Genomic DNA, 19,577 nt, shown 5'->3' with positions numbered 1-19,577 from the left:
CACCTTCCTTCTAGAGGTGGCCTTGGCATTCCTTGGCTTATAGCTACACCATTCCAGTCTCTGCCTCTGTCATCACGTAGTGTTTTCCCTATGAGTCTGTGTCTTCACATGGCTATCTTCCTTCTGTGTGTCTCTTCTCCTATTATAAGGATACCTATCATATTGGATCAAGGGCCCACCCTACTATAATATGACCTCATCTTAACTTTTACATCTGCAGTACACCCAGTTTCCAAGTGAAGTCATATTCACGGGTAACCTGGGGTTAGGACTTCGACAGAACTTCTGGGGGAACACAACGCAACCCACACCACGTGCTCCCCTTGCCTTGGCTTGAGAAGAAGCAGATGCTTCTTGTGTCTTCCTTGTACCTCTTGTGTCAGGTTTAAAGGACCGTCTTCAAAGCTTCCCAAACCCCAGCTGGCCAGCATCCTTGGACTCCACCCACAGCCCTGTCCTAAGCTCGCCTCTCCTCTGGCCCTGTCCACAGCATCCTGCTGATGCCCACAAGTGGAACAGGAATGCTCTGTGTCCATCAGGGTTCCCCCATCTTGCCTTTCTTCTCTCTCGAGAGGCTCCAAGGCTTTTCCAAACTCTAACCCCACTGTGCACAGCCCACATCTTTGCAGATCAAGAAACCCATTCTGTCACATCTGGTCCTTGGGTGGCCTACACTCCCGTGTGCCTGTGCACATGTAAAACCCTACAGCAAGGCTCAGTGAGAGAGCATAGCTTCGGAGTAAGCCTCACTTAAGGTCAAATCCTAGGTCTTCTATTTATTTGACCTTGGACAAGTAACTTCACTTTCTTGAGCCTCGATTCCCTTCTCTGTATGCATGAGGCCATAACAAAATCTGCTCTGCAAAACTGTGGTTAGGATGAAGTAGAACAGCATGTGGCGTGTATGCTGCTCTCATGGTCGGGGCTTGTTCAAAGTTGTCATTGGCCTTTCTGCTTGCGTTTTCTCTCATTGGCTCATAATACAGCTACTATACATACACAATATGGTTACTAATAATAGTAGCTATCTGTTTATCGGGCATCTATTTTTGTGTCAGACACTGCGCTTGATTTACAGCTATTATTTCTAATTTTTATAAAATCTCTGCAGTGTGGGTGTTGCTATTCCTCTTTTGCAGGTGATGGAAACTAAAACTACCTCAGAAAGAGGTTAAATGAAGTGCCCAAGGTCACATAGCTCCAAAGTGTTTGAGCCAAGATTTGAACCCAAGAAAATGCGCTTTGCACTATGTAAAGTTGCCTGTAGGCAACTTCCATTAATCCACGGATGTTATGTCTTCCTGGCTTTTCTCACACTCTCTCCTTTCCTGCTCTTCTAGCTGACTTTTCCCCTTTTTCCTTTTTTCATTGTCCATGACTTCTAAGCCAGTAGTTTTCAAATACGTTCAGATGTCCGAAAAGCATGGTACTTTTCACAGAATAGCAAGTTTTTTTTTTCTTTTTGGCAGAACACTAAGGAATACTGTGTAAGCCTTAGAAACACTTTTGCTAGCAGAAAACAGAGCTATGTATTTTCTATGTACAGTATGGGACCATACACGTAAGTGTACACATGCCCATACACGCACGCACCCACACTCAGCTAGGAAAAAAGCATAACCACTTGCTTTCCATTATCATGAACTTAGTACTCAATTATTTATTCCCTCATTTGCTAGGATTTGCTAACAGATAAGATTGAGAAGGCACAAGAAATTTAAGAAAAAATTTATGGGAGAAAAATTTGAAGTTCGGAAAATCAATGTGTTATGCATTAATATCAGTGTAGCACCTTGGTCCAGTTTGTTTAGAAGGAACTTAAGAATTGCTGGAATACACCGGCAACATTTTATATTCAGCATGCTCTCATGGGGAAGGGTTTGCTGATTGCAGGGAAAGGCAGGAGACACCTGCTCTAAATGCTCCCTTCCCTGTGGGCTTTCTGTGTTAACTTGTGGGACACACACCTTTTTCATCTTGAGCCCCCGATTTCTCTCCCTTTCAAAAAATTAAGATGCCCCGATTACCATCAGGCATTCCATCTGTGGGAATCCTATTTGAGAAGATGTTCACAGGCATCCGAACACTTAGACATCACAGATGTCTTGTGATTTATTTTCACATTGCGGTGAGTGAGGCTGTACCGGGCTTAGCCCCTGGTGCTTGAGTCACTACAAAGAAGGAAGGACACCTCATTGGTACCCAGAAACACATGTCAGAGTAAATCACGGTTTTACACCTGCTCCCTCATCTGTGTGCTCCTTTGCGGCTTCACTGTGTCTCCAAAACTAGACACACTTTGGATTTCTTACGTGAAGCCGTATTTTTTTTTTGCACTGAAGTTTGACAGTCGTCATCAGGTGCATCGTGTGTTCCTTCAGGGACACCCTAATGTGGTGACTCCAAGACGGAAAGCAGATCAGAGCCCCTCCCTCGGAGCTGCTGGGTAATATTGATCTTAAATTTGATCTGTCAGCGCATCTCCAAGCAAGTCAACACCTTGCTCCATCAGGCCTGGAAATAAGCAAAGGCCCAGCCTTGTCATCATTTGCTTCCTTGGGTGGACACATTTATTGGCCTTCCGTGTTGTTACAGCAAAACAAAAGTGGAAAATGTTATGTGCTGTATAATGTTTATTGATTTTCCCTGAGCTGAAAGCAAGGTTTTGGACGTAGCCTTGGAAACAGCTATGATTTTGGCATGGAGAGTGCCAGGCAGCTTCCTGGAATCATTACCCAAACTTAGATCAGCCTGGGGACAGCCGGTGGGGGCAGTGGCAGTTTAATTATTAGAAGCCAGCAGAACTCCTGAAGGCAGAGTTTTGGCTGGTTCTGTACGTGTACAGAGCAGTGGCCATGCTCTTGGTTCCTGAGAGGTGCTCGGATATCATGCTGCTGGTCTTGAGATGATGCCTTTGGACTTGAGACACAGACTTGCTGGCTTTCCCACCCCCCCCCCCCACATGCTCTGCCAGGCCAGCTGAGGGCCAGATTCTGGCATTAAGAGCGAGTTTTCTCTCCTTGTCACCGCTGAGCTCAGCTACAAAGCTTCGTCGTGGTCTGGGGCAGCGCTTCTCAGACTGAACTGTGTGTGTGAGTCACCTGGGAATCTTGCTAAAATGAAGTTCCTGATTCAGTAGGACTTGGATGTGGCTTGAGATTATGCATTTCGAACAAGCTCCTGGCTGATCCCAAAGCTGATGGTCCATGGACAGCAGTGAAGGGCCTTGTGGAAGGTAAAGACTCTGACCAGAAACCATGGCAACTTACTTCTCACACTCGCTCCCCTGGATGTTGTAAGCCCTCCATCCCAGCAGGTGGAGAATGGAGGGAGATTCATCTCCACGGCTCTCAAGTCTGACCACCTAGCAGAATCACCTGGGGAGCTTCAAAGACCTGGCCACACCCAGGACCCCACCCCAGACCACCCCAGGTGATGCTGATGTGCAGGGTTGAAGGACCACTGACTTAAATCACTAAGATGCTCCTCAGATGGTAAGATGTTGACATGGCAGGGAGGGTGGGTGCCTGTCATGGTAGCAGTGAACTGCAGGAAAGCGAGTGCTTTGCTGATCCACACTGTAGAGCGTAGACCCACTCCTGGGAGGAGGCTCCCAAAAATGTATAGTGGCTCAAACAAAACAGAAGTTTATTTTCACGAGTGGAATTAGTGAGTGTGGGTCAGCCAGTGCCTCCTCTCCACCCAGTCATTCAGGGGCCAGTGGAGCCTCTGCTGTGTTCAAGGTGCAGCTTCTAAGGTCCTCTTGGGAGGCTGTCTCATTCAAGAAGCTTGGAAGAATTCCGTGCATCGGGTCTGGAGGAGTATTTACCACTTCTGCTCACATTTCATTGACCAGAACTCAGAGGAACAAGGGACACTGGGCAATGCAGACAGTTCTGTGCCCAGAAGGAAGAGGGGAACGGGATCGTGGGAGCAGCCAGCAGCCTCCAGCACCAGCCCTGTGGGCTGGATCTGGGCACACAGACAAAAGAGCCAGCTTCTCCCTACACGAAGACCACCCAGGGGGCCGCATGAAGCTTTGGAAGACTGAGAATGGAAACACGCAATCCAAATACCTGGGCTCGTGGCTCAGAAGGATTAAAAAAATAATTAGAGGTGGTAATGTTTTACATTCTTCTGTCCCCCCCAAAATAATTTCTGTGAATGTTCACGAAGCACACAGACTATTTTTAAACCTTGTTTTCCTCTTCTGGACATAATGAAATATATAAATGGGCGAAGGACTGTGATAAGTGATGTATAATTCTCAGCTCTAAGCTCCTCCTCCCTGAGCAACGGCCTCACCTCATACTGCCTTCAGAGAGTGCGAACCTGCAGATGGCAAGTCCCCCACGTCTCCATCACCCTGGCTTCGATCCACTCGTCCCTGTGTCCAGCTCTAGTTCTTCCCTCCGGCCTCCTCCTGCTCCTGTCAAAGGCCAGTCTGTCCACTGATGTGCACAGGATCACAGCTCCTTTCACCTTCATAATGACCTTGCATTCCTTCTCCCACCCAGCATCACCAGCCTTGTCCTCCATGTTGGTCTGCTCCCATAGAGGACATATAAACAAGGTCCAGGGCTCCTGGGGGGTGGGGGGTGGGCAGGATCCCCCCGGGCCTCCAACTGCCCCATTGGCTGCTTTCCTTTAGCAAACTTCTCTGAGTCTACATTTCCTACCCCGCCCACTCCTCAGCCCACACTGCCCCTCTTCCGCTGGCCACTCACCGCTCTTCTGAAATTGCTTGCCTCAAGGTCACTGGTGATTTCCAATCGTTCTCAGCTTGCTGGGAACTACTTCCCCCCCTGCTCAGAACAGTTTCCTGTGTCAGCTTCGTTGGTCCATCCCAGTCTGCTCAGCCAGTCTCTTTCACTCTTTCAACTGATTTCCCAGCCTTTGGATGGGGACCCCTCCTCTTTTCTCTCTACCCTCTCTCCCTAGGTGAGTTCACCCGGTCTCATGGTTTTCAGTCTTATCTCTAGGCTCATGATGCCTGAGTTCTTTTTCTTTCTTTCTCTATTTTTTTTTTTTTTTTTTTTGCTGCACCGCGTGGCTTGCAGGATCTCAGTTCCCCAACCAGGGATTGAACCTGGGCTATGGCAGTGAAAGCCCAGAATCCTGACCACTAGGCAACCAGGGAACTCCCCGATGCCTGAGTTCTTTACTGACCCCAGGCACTTTCTCCTGCTGCCTGATTGATACTTGGCTGACTGTCTCACTGGCAGCCCAGACTCTCACTACCTCTCCCTTCCCACAAAACAAACAAACAAAAACCTGATGTGGTGAATGGCATCACCATCTGCCTGGGTCCTAATGGCAGAAATCTGGGGGTCATCCTTGATTCTTCCCGTGGCCCCCAAATTCCATCTCTCAGCAAATCCTATTGTAGAAATAGATAGTTCTAAATAGGTCCCATCACTCTCCTTCTCACCATGTCACTGCCACTGTCCTGGTCCAAGCCACCATCCTCTCTCACCTGGTTGTGGCAGCAGCCACCTGAGTGCCTCCCCACCTCCATCCCTGCTTCCTAGCCTCCACAGAGCAGCTAGAGCTTCCTTGTGAAAATAGGTCTATACCGGCTCTTCACAGTGTCCCTGACACTGTGGGTAAAATCTCAACTTCCCGGCCACGGGGCCCACGGAGCTGCCTACACACTGCCCTGGCTGCCTCTGCACTCTCCCGTGTGTAGCCCCTCCCCTCTCTGGTCACACACGGCCACCACCCCCTCCTCCCTTCATGCCTCCAGCTTGCCCTCACGTGCGTCGTCCCCTCTGCCCGGGATGTTCCTCCCCACATGTCCCTTGACCACCTGTCCTAGATCAGGGCCCTTGCCCTTGGCTGCTCTGGCGTCTGGGGTATCCTCGGTTTCTCCAGCATGGGGTGCACGCAGCCGCTGTCCTCTGGCCCGTCTCCATCACAGGGGGCGTGAGGTGGTCTGGCCTTTTTAAAGCTTTTGCACCCCTGGTTCTCTAATCCCCTGCCAGGACCAGCTTACATTTTGGATCTTCTTGTGCCTAAAAGAACATCTGGCTGCCTTTGGTCCCAGGCACCTTCCAGGCCTCTCGGGAGGTGGGGGCAGGTCGCCCAGGCCACCTCCTGTGTGTGAGAGTTGATGGTGTTTTTCAACAGAAAGAGGAAAGGCCTCATCCAGACACATCAATATTCATTTGTTTACTTATTATCTGTCTTTAGTAAGCCCCAGGAGGGCGGGATCAATGCATTATCTAGTTTCAGTGGTTGTCCAAAAACTATGTGTTAAGTAAATGAATTAAGAAATGAGCAGGGCTTCCCTGGTGGCACAGTGGTTGGGAATCCGCCTGCCAATGCAGGGGACATGGGTTTGAGCCCTGGTCAGGGAAGATCCCACATGCCGCAGAGCAACTAAGCCCGTGCACCACAACTACTGAGCCTGCGCTCTAGAGCCCGCGAGCCACAACTACTGAAGCCCACGTGCCACAACTACTGAAGCCCGCGCACCTAGAGACAGTGCTCCACTACAAGAGAAACCACTGCAATGAGAAGCCCGCACACCACAACGAAGAGTAGCCCCCGCTCGCCACAACTAGAGAAAGCCCACGTGCAGCAACGAAGACCCGACGCAGCCATAAATAAATAAATATATAATTTTTTAAAAAGAGAGTTATTAAAAAAAATAAGCTTCCCAAATTTATAATTAACACTTTGATTGTCTGTTCCTTCCAAGTTTAAAGAACACTCCCGACCCTCTGCCCCTACCAGGATGCACGGGGTGGTTTTCCTTGCAGCAAAGTTAATGGCCGGCCAGGTGCAATCACTAGAAACCCTGCAAAGTGTGAAGATAAATGTTTCCACTTAGGGGACAAATGCATCTCTATTAGCAACCGATTATGACAGTCTCGGAATCAAAGCCTCTACCGTGGGTGGTTTTTATCCGGCCTCTGAGAAAACCTGCCAGTGAGATGCTTCCAGATTCCCTCCAGGAATGTTTGGGGCCGGCCTGGTGCAATCCACGTATCCTGATTATACAGCACGGGCACTCAGCAAGTTCAGGCACCAGTAATACTAAGCACTGTTATTTATTAAGTGCCTACTGCGTTCCAGACTTTTGTGTTACGTACGTTACATACACTTTCTAATCCTCGCAACAACCCTAGGAGTTAGGAATTGTTGCCCTGACTACACGGATAGGGATGCTAAACCCCCGAGAAGTTAAACAAGCTGCCTAACACCCCGCCCCCAACTCAGCGGTATCGAGCTGGGATTTGAACATGAATTTGGGGCCCTCCATGCCCCTGCCTGGCTGCACATGCTGTACCACCCCCCTCCCTGGTCAAATGCAGGGTCCGGTCAGCCCAGGACCTTAGCACATCAGGGACCACCTGCCTCAGGGTTAAGGCAATGATTTGAACAGTCCTTTATCCTCCAAGTGAGGAAAAATGCTGCTGAAAACTGTCAAGTGAAAAAAATTGCACAACGTGAGAGCTGTGAGTTAAGTTTTATTTGGGGCCAAATGAAGACTATAGCCTGGGAGACAGGCTCTCAGATGGCTCTGAGGAACTGCTCTGAAGAGGTGGGAGGAGGACAGCATACATGTGATTTTGGTGACGGGGATACGTACAGTCAAGCTCACGTCTTGGCAGAAGGTTGCTGCTGGTCACAAGGAGATGTCTCCATTAATGGTTTTAGTGCTTTTCTAGATATCAGAAGATGCAAGAAATTGGGCTCATAAAATCTTCTCTTGAAAATATCTAACTGTCTGGAGGCCTGTTCTGCCAGTTTGTTCCAGAGCACAGAGTGCCTCATTCCTGATCTCCGCCCTGAACTCCTTTCACGGGGTGTTGAAGGTCAGAGACTGCAGTGACTTAGTGACTTCATTCCTGTAGAACCAGGTGGAGAATGCCGATTTTTAGTCGGCATAACAAACTTGCATATATATATTTACAGGGCTTCTTCCGACCTCTCATGACGTTTTCTGGGCCTTGAAAATGCTCTGATGATTCTCTCATCCTGTGGGGACTGCTGGGGGTTTGTCTGGAGGGCAGCTAGGGGGAGATTCCTGCTGCTCTGTATAACCCTCGACCGTGGAAAGGACCTACTCTCCCAGCAAAGGTCCAGCCTCCCGTGAGCTGCTGCAGTGCTGGGGGGCACTCATGGGAGGTGCAGAGGAGGGGAACCCCCTGTGGCCACATGAGCCAGGAAGCCCTGGAGGCCACCAGAGTGGCAGATATTGCTGTCAGGCTGGCCGCACAGCGGACATCGAACCTCCCCTTCACTCTGCAAGGCAGGGCCTCCTTCAGCCCAGGAAGGTGGCTCTGAGAGCCCAGTGGCCTCCCTCACTGGGCCGGGAGCCGGACACTTCCTTCCCTGTTCTCTTCACAGAGGGGCCTTTGGGGAAGGAGGGGCCCTTGCTGCAAATCCCTGCTGGCATCCCAGGACCAGCTCAATGCTGCTGGTACCTTTTCTCTCTCCCTCCTTCTCGTCCTTCCCTTCCCTTTCCTCTCCTGCTGCCTTGATCACCAACTGGGGATGCTCATGGAACACCCTGGAGGGAGTGGATTTGGCAGGAGCCCCAGTTTGTGGAACTAGAAATGCTTTGGGTGACGGGACTCCGTGGCCCTGGGCAGCTCTGTGGAGGGCATGCATCTACTGGGACAGGAGATGCCCTGGGCTGGCGGAAAGCCAGAGCTCCAGTCCCAACTCTACACCAGTGTCTACCCGTGGGACCCGAGGCGCAGTCACCTGCCAGCCGCCATTCATGGAGAACACTCTGGGCCTGTGGACCTCAGACCCAGTCCTGGACCTTCCCCTGCACCACCCCCCACCCCGGTCCGCTGGCTCCCCGCCGGCTTTGTCCAGAGGGAGTGAGGGCAGGTGGAGAAGCTGGGGCATTTCCCCCTGAGCCTCGCTGCCCCGGGGCGTCTCCAGCAGTGCCTGAGTTTCCGCGGCCTCCATCTCCCACAGGATCACCTCCGTGGCTCCAACTTCCACGGGGGCCCGGCCACTAGGACACCTTCATCCCACCTGGCCAGGGGCAGTAGTGGCTTCCCGCTGCTGTGCATCTCAGGGGCCTCATTGTCCACGTAGGTTTTTCCATCACCTGCGGAAGCAGTTGCCTCATTACGACCCCTCTCTGTAGATGCCCGGTTCCTGGTTATCCCTGACTGCCCACTTACATCATGTCAGCTCGGAACTGAGGCCTGGCCAGCCTTCCCCAGAATAACCCTCAGATGCTCCCATTTTACAGATGAGGCCACTGAAGCTCGGAGATGAGAAGCCACTTGTTCAGAGTGACCCGGCTGGTGAGGAGCTGAGCCAGAACTCAGCCCGAGCTCCTACCCACTCCTCCAGCTGCTCCTGGAGAACTTGACCTCTCTGAGTTTCTGTTTCCCTGACTCTGAAAAGAGCCAGCAAGATCTGCCTCGTGGCCTTGTTTGCAGGATGAGAGAGAGTGTCTGTAAAGAGCCTCTTGGCCCCAAGCCATGGGACACCCCCATCGGGTGGGCCCATCTTGCTGACCAGCCCCAGTGCCCGGCTTGCTGCCAGAAAAGAGCTCCCGACACACATTCCAGCGGCCCGTGTGGGGCGGGCAGCTGCCTGCAGATGCGGCTGCGTGGGGAGAGCTCTGAGGCCTGCCTGTGCGTCTCCACTGCCCAGGGCTTGGGTACCCCTGGGAAGAGGCTCAAAAGTTAACTCTCTCCCTGTTTTGGTCAAAGCTTGTAGCGGTTTCCATAGGCGTGGGTTTGAAGCTGGCCTCGGTGGTCTGGGCTTTGATTGTTTCTTGAGGAATGTTTAAGGGCAGTTCTGAGTCCTCGTCCAGGAAAGAGGGCTCTTTGTGGGAATCAGTGAACAAGCCCTAAACTCCACGAAAACCATCTTTCTGGACCCAGAGACAGAACCGTTCTTACCTGACAACCCAGAGTTTGGGTTCAAGAGAGGCAACTGAAAACAACTTTTTCTTCCCCTAAAATCATAGACTGTGAGGGTTAGGAAAAACCATAAAACGTTATCAAGGGTAGAATAAACTTCCATTTTACGGAGGAGAAAATCAAGGCTTAAATTTGGTTAAGTGACCTCTGTAAGGTCACGTAGCATATTGGTGGCAAACCAGGCCCAGGCCCCGAGGCTCCTCCATGCTGGTCAGGGGGCCTATGACTGGGAGGCTGTGGCCTGGGCCTGCACGGAGCCAGCAGAAGAGCTGCATATACGTCATTGGCCAAACCCCAGGAGGGCATCTGTGGATCAGGTCAGGCACACCCAGGGATTTGGATGGTCCCAGATTACTCCCATAGCCACAGGAGCAGGCTCAGGATAGCTGTTCATTTCAGCGAAGATTCTGTCCATAAATATCTCAGTTGTATTTACTAGGTTGTCTGGCACATAATAGCATGCATTATTAATAGAGCAGCTTAACACTGTCTATTAAGTAGGCATACTCTTTGCGATGTAAAACGAACCTCTCTTTTATGATGTACTTTATCATTATAAAGTGACACGTGACAGCGACAAGTGCTCCGAATCTTATTGCAGGCTTCCGTCTGACCTCACGTGAAGGGACAGACGAAGGGACTGTCTCGGGGACAGCTGATCATCACTAGTCTGATGATTCATGTATCAGTGCATCTCTGAGTGATGTGTTCTCCGAGCTCAATCTCTGTTTTGAGGGTCCAGACAGGATAAGCATGTGGTTCTGAAACTCTTATTCTCCCCCACTGCCCAAGTCTGTCCGCTACCTCCCATGGTGAGTCACGGCGATTTCATCTGCCACCCGCGGCCATGTGAGCGCTACAACCACGGAACCGTGGTGGAGTTTTACTGCGATCCCGGCTACAGCCTCACCAGTGATTACAAGTACATCACCTGCCAGTACGGGGAGTGGTTTCCTTCCTATCAAGTCTACTGCATCAAGTCAGGTGAGCACGTCGAGGGCGTCCCTGGATGGTCCAGGTTCAGACTACTCACAGTGGCGGGTGGCTGTGTCCTGAGCCCCGTGCCTCCTCCCACACACCCTCCCCCCCTCACACACGGTGTTAGGGACTGGATATAGAAACTCATCTTTGTGGATACACGTGGCTGATACTTCCAAACCCTGTTCAGAGGGTCAGGAGTATTAACCCGCCCATGCCCATGTTAAAATGCTGACCCTCTGAACGGGTCCCTAGACCCCTAGCATCCATGGAAGGACCTGGCCTCTGTGCACTCTGTCTTCTCCCAGCCTTGTCCCCTTCCACTGACAAGGACACAGGCCCATGGGTGTGACCCAAGCGATGCATGACTCAGCCTTTCTCTTCCACTCCAGGACGCATATCAGAACACAAATGATATGATTATGGGTAAAACCTGCTCTCACTTCTAAAAACGTAAGCCACGTGCAAGTGTCAGTGCTTCCTACTTAGTAACAAATTACTAGCAAACCATCCTCACCCCTGGTCTCAGAGCACCTGGGTAGTGACCACACGACGGAGACTTGGGCACCCGTGCACGTCCGCCCACCGTCTCCCGCCCACCCCGGTCCAGCCCGCTTGCCCCGGCTTTTTCCAGATGTGGCCACAGCCACCTGCCCCAAGCAGGGGTGATGGCTGCCCCGGATGCAGCAGGTCGGGGGCGGGGGGGAAGCATTTGTTAACACAGCGCATCTGGAGGCCCACAAATGGTAACATGAACCAGTGCGGGTGGAGTGCAGAGAAGTAAAGAAGGCAAATCCCTCAAACGAGCACACAGAAACCCCAGCGCCCGTCACGGCCTGGGAGCTTCACAGCTGCTTCGTTCTCTCTCCCGGCAGAGCCAGCGTGGCCCGGCACCCATGAGACCCTGCTGACCACGTGGAAGATCGTGGCGTTCACGGCGACCAGCGTGCTGCTGGTGCTGCTGCTTGTCATCCTGGCCAGGATGTTCCAGACCAAGTTCAAGGCCCACTTTCCCCCCAGGTCAGTGCAGCCACCTTGAGCAGCAAGGAGAAAGGATGGTCAGCCTTGATGAGTGCAGAGTTGAGCTTCGAAGGGGGAATAGGGGAGAAAGCAAAAACACTCGCCTGGGAGGTTTTGGGGTGTCTGGGGTCAGAACACCAAGCTGGAGACACACTCATTTCCCTCTTTCCGCCCCCCCCACCCGTGAGCCCCTGTCTCCCTCCTTCCCTGGATAAACATTCTCGAGGCAGGCATTGTAGGGGGTGCAGAGAAGGGGAGCACCGTCAGGGCTGTACACCCTGCACCTCCCACCCCCAGGGGTCCCCCCCATTGCCCACTATGTGCCTGCAGCTCTAGAGTTACGTACCTTGGAGCTTCCAGGCCACAGGGAGGATAAGAAATACACAGAAGTAATTAGGGACAAGGTCCAAGGTGCGTGACCCAACAGAGGTTCAAAACCGGTGTGCAAAACCGTGGCAAGTCTCCGGAAGGAGAAAAGGCTCTGGATGGGGAGCCAGGACAGGGCTGGTGAGCTTCTGCCTCCAAGTAGGGTCTGAGCTTTCGGAGTGGGACCTGTGAGCGGGCGGGGGCCGGGGGGGGTGGTTCTCCATCCTCCTCGGCTGCGCAGGTGAGCTTGGGTCAGTGTCTTCATCCTCCCTGTCGTCATCACCAGAGAGGAGCTTGTCAAAGTCCCTCAGAGGCGGTCTGGTCCTCTCAGTGCCCAGGGCAGCCTGTGGCCCTGCCCCTCCGACGCTGGCCCCTTGCCCGGAACCAAGCACACCAGCGCCCTTCGGAACCAAGAGCCACCCAGCACTGCTGCTGGCAGATCACTGTTCCTGGAAGGAGAAGTCATTTAGAAAGCACAGGGATGGGCTTCCCTGGTGGCGCAGTGGCCGGGAATCCGTCTGCCGATTCAGGGGACGCGGGTTCGAGCCCCGGTCCGGGAGGATCCCGCATGCTGCGGAGCGACTAAACACGTGCGCCCTAGAGCCCGTGCTCTGCAACGGGAGGGGCCACCGCAATGAGAGGCCGGCGCGCCACAGTGGAGAGTAGCCCCAGCTCGCCGCAACTAGAGAAAGCCCGCGCACAGCAGCGGAGACCCAACGCAGCCAAAAATAAATAAATAAATTTATAAAAAAAAAGAAAGCACAGGGATACGTTTGTGAACGTGAGAAGGAAGTCAGGGCACCGAACATCATAGGATGCTAGCCAGGGCTCCCAAGGGAATCAAGTATCTCCTTGGATTCCTGTGCCGATGTCAGAGTCTTCTCATTTGGGGACCTCATGCTTCAGAAAAGGGCATTTGTTTCTGCCCACAGGGACAAACTGGCCCCCAGGGTCGTGTGTACCACGCCCCTGGCAAAGAGCGTGTTGCTTAGTGGAGGAGGCGTCTCCCGGGACTCGGGACTCGCGGCTCCCGGGACTCACCGCTTCCCACTCCGCCCTCCGCCCTCCAGGAAACTCACTGGCGTCTCTCACACTCCCAGGCAGGCGCGGGGGCGGGAAGCAGGCGGGGCTGCTGGAGAAAGCACCACCCACCTTTTCCCCTCAACCTCCCGCCCCCAGGACGGCCTCATCCCACGTAGCAATGACACCAGCTGGCGGCAGGAGCCCCCCAACCTGCAAGCACCCCACTCTCCCAGCCGTGAAAGTGTGCTAGGTCGGGGGTGGGTGTGCGCCTGCATCCACGCCAGGCCCAGTGTGTGTGGACACCATCCTGGGGCCACAGCCAAGCTCCAGCTCAGGTGACAGAATCTTCTTTCCTCTCCAACCTGCCATCCGCTCTCTCATCTTCACCGTTATTATTTATGAGTCAAGGGACCATGTTCTATCATTGAGCAATTAGACTATCTAAAGAAGGCCTAAGGGTTATAAGGAGAAAGCTGAACCACATATTGTGATTTATAGTACACTGGAGTACTTGAACGTGGCCTGTAGAGCTATTTTTCTACATAGGCTTGGGAACAAAGTTTCCAGGATAGAGACTAAATATTAAGATGGTTTTAAAATGGTCCCTAGGGAATTCCTTGGCGGTCCAGTGGTTAGGACTTGGAGCTCCCGCTGCCAGGGACCCAGGTTCGATCCCTGGTTGGGGAACTAAGATCCCGCAAGTCGTGCAGCACAGCCAAAAGAATTTAATAAATAAATAATAAAAATGGTCCCTAAAACTCACTTGATTTTTTTTTTTAATCCCTCAAGTATTTATTTCCATCTTAGGTTACTCTCTAGTTGTGTGGAAACGTTGATCTCAGCTGTGCAAATAGATGATAAGGTTCTCAGGAGCAGGTCCAGGAAGGACTTTTTTACTCTAGGTCCCAGAGGTGTAGACGCCAAAGAGATGCTGATGACAGTCCGTGGGGCTGGGACCAGCGGGGAGAAGCTGCCACTGTGGGAGCTTTTGTTGGGGGAGAACGGAGAACAGAGGCATCCATCGGGTCGCCCTGACCCAGACAGCTTGCTGGTGAAAGGGACAGTGAGAGGTAGGGAGGCCTAAGTGAGAAAGGAGGCCAGTGTGAGACCATGGAGGCCAGGGAGGAGGGGAGCTCGGCCGGTTCCAGATCCACTCACGAGGGCTGTGGAAGGGGAGAGAAGCTGGATTTGGAGCAAACTCTTCCTTTCCTCCCGGCTCCTGCCTTTGGGGGGTCATGGGCCTTGCAATCTCCCCCATCTCTGGGTGGCCTTAAGGATGGTGGAGCAAGGAGCCCCCCGCCAGAATCTCTAAGCAAGATGCTCCAAAAAGCCAGTGGCCCCGAGCGTCAGAGAGAGGCGGCCTGACGCTTCCTCCACCTCAAACACCAGCGTCCAGACATCTCAGTCCTCAGATTTTGGAGCCCCTGCCGCTGGCATGCAGGGGTTCAGGGTCTACACCCCATACCCCCCAGCTGGGTTGTCTTCTCCTCCTGATATTTTACCTTCTGGCCACATCACTCAGCACCAGTTCCCAGCCGAGGAAATAAGGAACCAAGTTCCACCGGCCACTTACTGGCCACCCCGGTTCCTCCAGGGACCAGGAGCAGAGAGTGGTCACGGAGCTCGGGCTTTGGCATCAGACCCGCGGTGCGGAAGGTGCAAGGGACCGGAGGCCAAGGGCAAGGCCAGAACCGCGTGTGTGTCAGCGTAAGGGAACCCCCGCTCTGGGCAGCACGGGCAGAGCTTAGGTTCAGGTGGCTGCTGGGTCGGGGGGTGGCCGTGAGATGGTGTTCAGAGTTCCTTTTTTTTCTGTTGTTGTTTTTCTGTCTTGTCTAAAAATGAGTGATTTTTATACCGTAGCAGAAAACAAACACGAAGCATACGAAGCACAGGGGTAACTGAAAGGGGCACTTAGGGTCCACGGTTTCCCAAGCTTTTAACGGTACTGTTCCGTTTCCAACAGGCTTCCTCAGGGACACTGCAGGGGCACATTGGGATGCTCAGTTGGAATGGGCCAGATAGTCCCCTGTTCCCAGGTTTATGACCATAAGGCCAAGCCCAGAGGTCCAATGGGGGGAAGAAGGAAGTATGAGGAGATACTGGAGCCCAGAGGCGGCAGGAGGCCAGGAGGGAAGCAGGAGAAGAAAACCTCTCCCGTCCAGAGTGCGGCCCTGGTGGACGCACCATCTGCCGGAGGGGACCGGGCAGGGAGGCTGGATCTCCTGCACTGCCTCCTCCCAGGGCTCCGCAGCCCCCAGGACCCCAGCTGCAGTGGGGGGCACTGTGGCCTCGTTCCCGGGGTGACCTGTCACCTGACAGATTAGCACCACTTTCCTCTCCACAGGGGGCCTCCCAGGAGTTCCAGCAGCGACCCCGACTTCGTGGTGGTAGACGGCGTGCCCGTCATGCTCCCGTCCTATGACGAGGCTGTGAGTGGCGGCTTGAGTGCCTTAGGCCCAGGGTACCTGGCCTCCGTGGGCCAGGGCTGCCCCTTACCCGTGGACGACCAGAGCCCCCCAGCATACCCCGGCTCAGGGGACACGGACACAGGCCCGGGGGAGTCAGGAACCCGTGACAGCGTCTCAGGCTCTTCGGAGCTGCTCCAGAGTTTGTATTCACCTCCCACGTGCCAAGGGGGCACCCGCCCCGCTTCCGACAACCCTGACACAGCTCCCAGCACGGCGGGGGAGGTGGCATCCACCAGCCCAGGCATTGACATTGCAGATGGTAAGCATTTGCCCCGAGGCCCGGGCCACCCTTGCACAGCCCCACCCTGCTCCCAGCTCAGGGCCAAATCAGTGCTACCGTCTCACTCAGCTTAAATTGCATCTTGCTCTCTCTGCATGTAGAGGCCGTGAGCAAGGCCAATTATTGGAAGAAATGATCATCATCTCACAAGTGATGAGCCCATTAACTGGAGGCATAAAAGAGCACCAAGCCATCCAAAGTAGAAAGGCCACAGTGGGCGGAACTTGGTTTTAATAGCATCCGTATGATCCAGGATGCTTTTCTTCTTTCTCCCTTAATTAGGCAGGACTTCTGAAAGTGGTGCTTGGGATCAAGGTAACACACACGTGCTAAAAGGGAAGACCCAGATGCGGGCACGAGGGCCCAGCCCTGGAGAAGCTCTGGGTACATACAAGTTATGTTTATCAGGGGTGAAGTAAAAGATGTGTATGTGCCTACTGCAAGGAAAGGCAGATTGCAGCTCATGGCAAAATAGTAAAAATGCATCAGACTAATTAGGGCTGTGTTTCCCGGGGCAAGGGGGCACCAGCACCACTTTACAAATGAGGGCACTAATTCCAGCTTATATTGACAGTAAGTAGCAGTAACCACATGGAAACAGGGGTCTCCTGGTTCCTCATAGAGTTCCTTTTCTCCAGTACCACCCTGCCTCTCTGTACTTGAACTTGTAACCTTTTGGTTTGTATGACCATTAGGGTGCATGGTTGAAGCCTAACGGTTTATTTTTTATGAGCTGAGTATGAGATTTTCCAGCAAATAATGTTGTACAGAGGAGTTGGTTTATTTGCTTGTTGACTGATATGTGGAACTTAGCATCTTCTTCTTCTCACTGATTTGTAGGAACCGTAGACATTTTACTAAAGCTCACGATTCCAGATCTTTGCGGTGTCTTCCGGTGTATTAGTATAATAACCATCTCTTCTTTTACAGAGATCCCTCTAATGGAAGAAGATCCATAACTGGAAAAAGTCCCAGTGATTCTACTGCCCCTTTGGGGATGGGCACCTTGTACTTTGGAGTGAGGCCTCTGGAGGACAGAGCTTGGGGGGATGGAGGAAGTTTTCTAATTTATCAGCATGGGGACGGTGACTCCATCATACGTCTCGGACTCAACAGTGAGGCTGACACAAAGGGCAGTGGCAGTGCTTTTAAATGAAACTTGAGGATTTGCCAAGACCAGTGAGGAACAAAAAGGATGGGGGGAGACCCTGTGTGGTCCTGGAAGAAGGTGTTAAGTGCATCTTGTGCTGCGGAACATGGGACAGACGGTTCCACGCATATCCCACCAAATCCCACGTCCCGCTGACTTATGTTATGAGTACTACCCGCCTCCTCTGAAAGCATGTCACATTATGTAAATCGCTTCTAAAATCTGCTTCAGACTGTCTCTGGACGCCAAATTAGGATGGATCAGCCTCTGCCGGAAGTCTGTGTTGAGCTGCTGGAAGAGCGGCAGAGCGCCCCCTGCAGGCTCCCCAAGGAAGATTCTGGTGTGTCCCTTGGGCTGGACAACTCTGATCAAGGCAAGACTAAAGCGGGATGTGGCGGTTCCACTGAGAAAGGAAAGGAAAGACTCAGACAGACTCGGCTTTCTGGAAATTTCTTCAAAAAGTAGAGCTCCTGTCCTCCGTGCTGTCCTTTGGTGAAATATCATCAGTATTTGTATTCATGGTCTAGCACACGGATCCATGGCGTTGGCTAAATCTTGTGACTTTACACATGGTCAGAGTGTGTTCAAATAGCATCTCATGGTGGAGAAGTAACCAAGGTAATGTTTTGTTTCGGCATCTTTAAAAGATCCCACTTGACAATTTATCTGAGTCGTGAGCCCATCTCCAGTTAACTAATAGGGTTGTTGCCCCTGCTGCCAAACTCAGACAGATTTAATTTTCCAAAACAGAGATTGTATCTGAAAATATATTCCTCCTCCTCCAAATAAAATATGAGGTTGGATTTTTTTCCCCCCTTTTATTTTGTCCTGCGAAGTCCGCAGTCTCCGAAGACAGACAACTCTCCGCTCCTGCTTCCCAGGCGTCCGGCTGTCTCACCCGCCTATCCATCCAGCACCCGCACCACGCTCTCCCGGGGCCCACTGGGTGTCGTTCTAAGAAAATGATTGATAAAAACATTTCCCGAGTCTTGAAGTGTCTCTTCCAATACATGTTGATCTGTGGAGCTGATTCCGTTTCTCCTCTGGGTTTTAGACAAATACAATCAAAACTCTGATCCATAAAATTGCTATGCTGATAGAGCGGTGAGAGCTGGAAGCTTGATCAAATCCTGTTTTTTCTCGACACAGACTGATTAAAAATTAAAAAGAAAATGACAGTTTGAAGCGTGGCTTCAATAGTGGAGTGGGTTTGGGTGGGCAGGGAGGGGCTGTGGCAGTGATCCCAGGGGATGGAGACAGCGGAGGACCAGAGCCAGAGGCTGAAGGAGGGAGGGAACAGGAAAGGGCATGCCTGGCCCGGTGCCCTGGGCAGCGGGGCCACCAGCGGCAACAGCTGAGCGAGTGGGTAAAGGTGTTTGGTAATTGTGACATTGTTTAGTGCCGGAAGCGGGTTTTCATGGTGTTCATGCTTAAAGTCCATCTGGCCAGCTCAAAGACAGACAGCATAGGTGGCTGGGTGGGACCGGGGTCCGGAGTTCACTGTGGGCAGCCCACACCCTCCTGCCCCCTGCCGCCAGCAGCCTTCCCGGGGTCCCTGTCGGGCAGGTCTCAGCTCTTCTCCACGCCACACCTGTCCTCCCCTCACTCCCTCTAAATGGAGAGTGTGTCTCAGAGACCACCAGGTAAGTGCCTCATTTCCCACCAAAGAAGCCTGCGAGGCTGTCTCTGGGGCCTGGCCTCGCCTCCTTCCAGAAAATGCTCTCCCAAAGTAGAGAGCAACAGCATGCAGCTTGTGAGCCGAGCACAGGGATGCCTCTCCAGCCCCCCACACCTGGGAGACAGGTAGCACAGGTGCAGCGTACATCCAGGTGTTAGTGTCAACGTTGTTCTAAGCACAGAGGCTGGTAGGAAGGAAACGCCTGCTCAGTGACAGAGTCAGACGATGTCCAACCGAATTACCTGGATCCTCCCCTCAGTCCCTTTAGTGCGTGGCCACATCAGAGTCGCAGTCACAAATACTGTTTGCCATGATTTTTTTTTTCATTATAGTGAGCTTCTGTGGCAGGAAAACATCCTCATGCTATCCCAAGCATGTCATGCTTCTGGCTCTTTTCGTGTAAAAGTCCTGGAGGCCCTCTGGGTATAACCAGAATCATTCTCACCCTGCCCCAGGAATTAGTAGGTATGAGAACACACCGGGCTGTATTGTGAGTTGGTGCCCAGAGGGGTGGTGTGGGAGAGAGCCATCCCCGCCTAAAGTGCTTTCTGCTTTGGGAGAGGGAGGCATCTCCAGGGCAGCGGTCAGGAGCTGAGAACCGAGGTGTTCCAAGACGTCAGCCTGAGGTGTTTACACAAGTGCCTGTTAGAAAGAACTGCAGGGCAGCAGTTTTCCGGCTGACCAGCCCCCCATCATACGCACGCCAGGC

General features: G+C 52.6%; 1 protein-coding gene across 2 annotated transcripts in view; it reads left to right on the top strand.

Annotated features, from left to right (window-relative positions):
- Window positions 1-18,306, top strand: part of SUSD4 (sushi domain containing 4) — a 135,606-nt gene extending 117,300 nt beyond the window's left edge. The window contains exons 6-9 of one of the 2 annotated variants that reach the window (XM_061185336.1): window positions 10,698-10,889; window positions 11,759-11,903; window positions 15,637-16,019; window positions 16,971-17,088. In XM_061185336.1, coding sequence (XP_061041319.1) covers window positions 10,698-10,889; window positions 11,759-11,903; window positions 15,637-16,019; window positions 16,971-16,999 — 749 coding nt within the window. In that variant the 3' untranslated portion in view covers window positions 17,000-17,088. Of the gene's footprint in view, window positions 1-10,697; window positions 10,890-11,758; window positions 11,904-15,636; window positions 16,020-16,970 lie in introns of both variants that reach the window. The other variant, XM_061185337.1, reaches the window with a different exon arrangement.
- The last annotated feature ends 1,271 nt before the right edge of the window (window positions 18,307-19,577 follow it).

The sequence above is a fragment of the Eubalaena glacialis genome, chromosome 3 (assembly GCF_028564815.1).
Source record: "Eubalaena glacialis isolate mEubGla1 chromosome 3, mEubGla1.1.hap2.+ XY, whole genome shotgun sequence".
NCBI lineage: Eukaryota > Metazoa > Chordata > Mammalia > Artiodactyla > Balaenidae > Eubalaena > Eubalaena glacialis.
Note: the sequence above shows the minus strand (reverse complement) of the source record. Positions and strands in the feature narration are given on the sequence as shown.